Source organism: Tupaia chinensis, unplaced genomic scaffold, assembly GCF_000334495.1.
Source record: "Tupaia chinensis unplaced genomic scaffold, TupChi_1.0 Scaffold000178_1, whole genome shotgun sequence".
Taxonomy (NCBI): domain Eukaryota; kingdom Metazoa; phylum Chordata; class Mammalia; order Scandentia; family Tupaiidae; genus Tupaia; species Tupaia belangeri.
In genome coordinates, this window is record NW_006159653.1 from 1,880,652 (window position 1) to 1,883,155 (window position 2,504).

Genomic DNA, 2,504 nt, shown 5'->3' on the forward strand with positions numbered 1-2,504 from the left:
CCGGCCGCTCAGCTAGTTATTCCCTAGCCGAGGCAGAATGTGGGACATCGCGGCTTACAGTTTTCAGCTGAAAAGCAGCATGCCCCTCTGGCTAACAGCGCACAGCACAGTGAGATAGACGCCCCTTGCCACCGAAGGCCTCAGGAGCAGTGCTCCCCTGAGCCCAGGAGCCCTCCGGGGTGGCCTGTCTGCATCAGGACCATGGTGGACACACTGCCTTTGTTCAAGGGGCCATTTGATATCGTGTGTTCTGAGACAAGTGGAGACAGCTTGGAGCAGCGGTCATTCCGTCTTTGAAGAGTTGCTGAGAATGTGGTGAAGCCATTGCCAGCCTCTGAGCTGCTGTGCGCAGGGTCCCCAGGACTGTGGCTGGACCCTCCTTCCTCTTGCTGGCCTACACCACCTCCCTGCAGTGGTGGGCAGCAGCAGGGCCCTCCCACCCGGCCTGACTGTGGGGCGGGGAGACCTCAGCTCTGCCTGGCCCTGCCCTGTGTCTCCATCTGCCTGCAGCCGAGCTCCCTCTAGCCTGGTTCTCTGGCGCTGCGGGGTGGTATTCCGTCGGGCGGTTTTCTCATATCTGTTACTGTTTATTGTAGTTTTTTTTGCTTGTTATAGGTGTGTGCGCTCACCAGAGAGGGAAAGTGATAAGCCCCCCGGGGGATGGCCACGTCGTATCCTTTCTCCACTCTCTTGGGAATTTGGGCACGCATGCACACGGCACATACCCTCGGCTGGTGTGCTTACTCACCTGTCGAGTCCAGGCCTCGAACCATGCAGCCGGCCGTGTGGGATCTGGCACTTTACCACCAGACCACCACCTGGCCCTGCGTTGGCTCGTTAGCTGCTGCTGAGTCAGACACGGCAGTTCTGATTTTTTGCCACTGTGGAGAGACAGGGCCTTTGGGGAGTTGACAGCGAAGGGGCTATGCGCCAGGAATGTGGCAAATGCAGAGCCAGTGAGGCCCTGCTTCCTCTCCTGGACCCTGGGCTCCGGCTCCCGGGCTGCCCGGCGGCCTCCTGCCCTCATGCCAGGTACCCTCGCTCTGCAGACCAAGCTGTACACCCTGCCTGCCAGCCACGCCGTGCGCGTGTACGCGCGGGTGTGCGAGACGCTCGTCGGCCACCTTGAGCTGCACTACAGGCACGGCTACACCCTGCCCGTCGCCGCCAGCATCCGGCTGCAGGTACGGGGCTGGGGATGCGTCCCTGAAGGCCCCACACCCAGCATGCCTCCTCCCTCTGGGCGGATGTGGCACCTGGCAGGTGGCTGTGGCCCGGGTGGCCTATCAGCTGTCTGTTCCCTCCTCAGCATCCATGTGGCCGTGCCCGCCCCAAGCCTGCCACCTTACCTCTGCCTCAGGCACTGTGTGTCTCTTCCTGGTCAGTCTGGGGACACAGTGGCCTAGGATGGGGCAGAGGGAAGGAAACACATCCGTTTCCTGGTGGCCTGGCACCATGGCGTCTGTTGGTGACCCGCGGCTGAGGGCTGGGCTACACTGGTATGTGGGCAGTGACGCTGGACTGAACAGAGGACTCTCTGAGTCCCTCCGGGAGCGCCTGCGCGGTGGTGTGGCCCCAGCCGTTCGGCCCTGAGCAGAGCTGGGCCTAGGTTGCTGGGATGGAGTGTTGTCTGCTAGGGGAGGTGGGGCAGGCTGCTGTGGGCAACCTCTGAGCCTGGGCTGGGCTGGGGTGCCCAGGTGTACGTGGTATATGCCACCATCTGCCCTGGGAACGTGACCCTTTCTGTCGTTGGTGCCACCTGCCCCGGACCTGTGTCCCTCTCTGACCATGGTGCCATCTGCCCTGGGCCTGTGTCCCTCCATCTGTGCTGCCATCTGCCCTGGGCCCGTGTCCCTTTCTGACCACAGTGCCACCCGCCCAGGGCTGTGTCCCTTTCTGACTGCGGTGCTGCCCGCCCCAGGCCGTGTCCCTCCCTCTGTCCGTGGTGCCATCTGCCTTAGACCCATGTTCTTTTCTGACCGCAGTGTTGCCTGCCCTGGGCCGTGTCCCTCTGACCGCAGTGCCACCCGCCCAGGGCCATGTCCCTCTCTGACCGCGGTGCCACCCACCCAGGGCCGTGTCCCTCTCTGACCGCGGTGCCGCCGGCCCTCTTCTGCTGCCCACAGGCCTTCGACTTCCTGCTGCTGCTACGGGCTGACTCGCTGCATCGCCTCGGCCTGCCCAACAAGGACGGCATCGTGAGATTCAGCCCCTACTGCGTCTGCGACTGCGTGTACGTGAGCTTGTGGCTCCAGGGTGTCAGGCCAGCCATAGTCGGGGACACGGTCTATCTGAAGGGGATCCTGGTACCACGGGGCCGCTCTGCTCGCTCCTGTGGAGCAGGGCCCTGGCCTTAGCTCCTTTCCCATTGGCTTTTGCAGGGAGCCAGAGAGAGGCGCTGAGAAGAAGGCCAGCGGTCCCCTCTCGCCTCCTGCAGGGCCGCCTGGCCCGGTGCCTGCAGGCCCTGCCGTGCGGCTCGGCCGCCCGGCCTACTCCCCCGCCCT

General features: G+C 64.0%; 1 protein-coding gene across 1 annotated transcript in view; it reads left to right on the forward strand.

Moving 5' to 3' along the window:
* Positions 1-2,504, forward strand: part of TSC2 (TSC complex subunit 2) — a gene marked incomplete in the record, with an annotated part of 41,534 nt that overhangs the window by 17,882 nt on the left and 21,148 nt on the right. Inside the window, 3 exon segments of the mRNA XM_027770987.1 lie at positions 1,050-1,184; positions 2,127-2,233; positions 2,382-2,464. Coding sequence (XP_027626788.1) covers positions 1,050-1,184; positions 2,127-2,233; positions 2,382-2,464 — 325 coding nt within the window.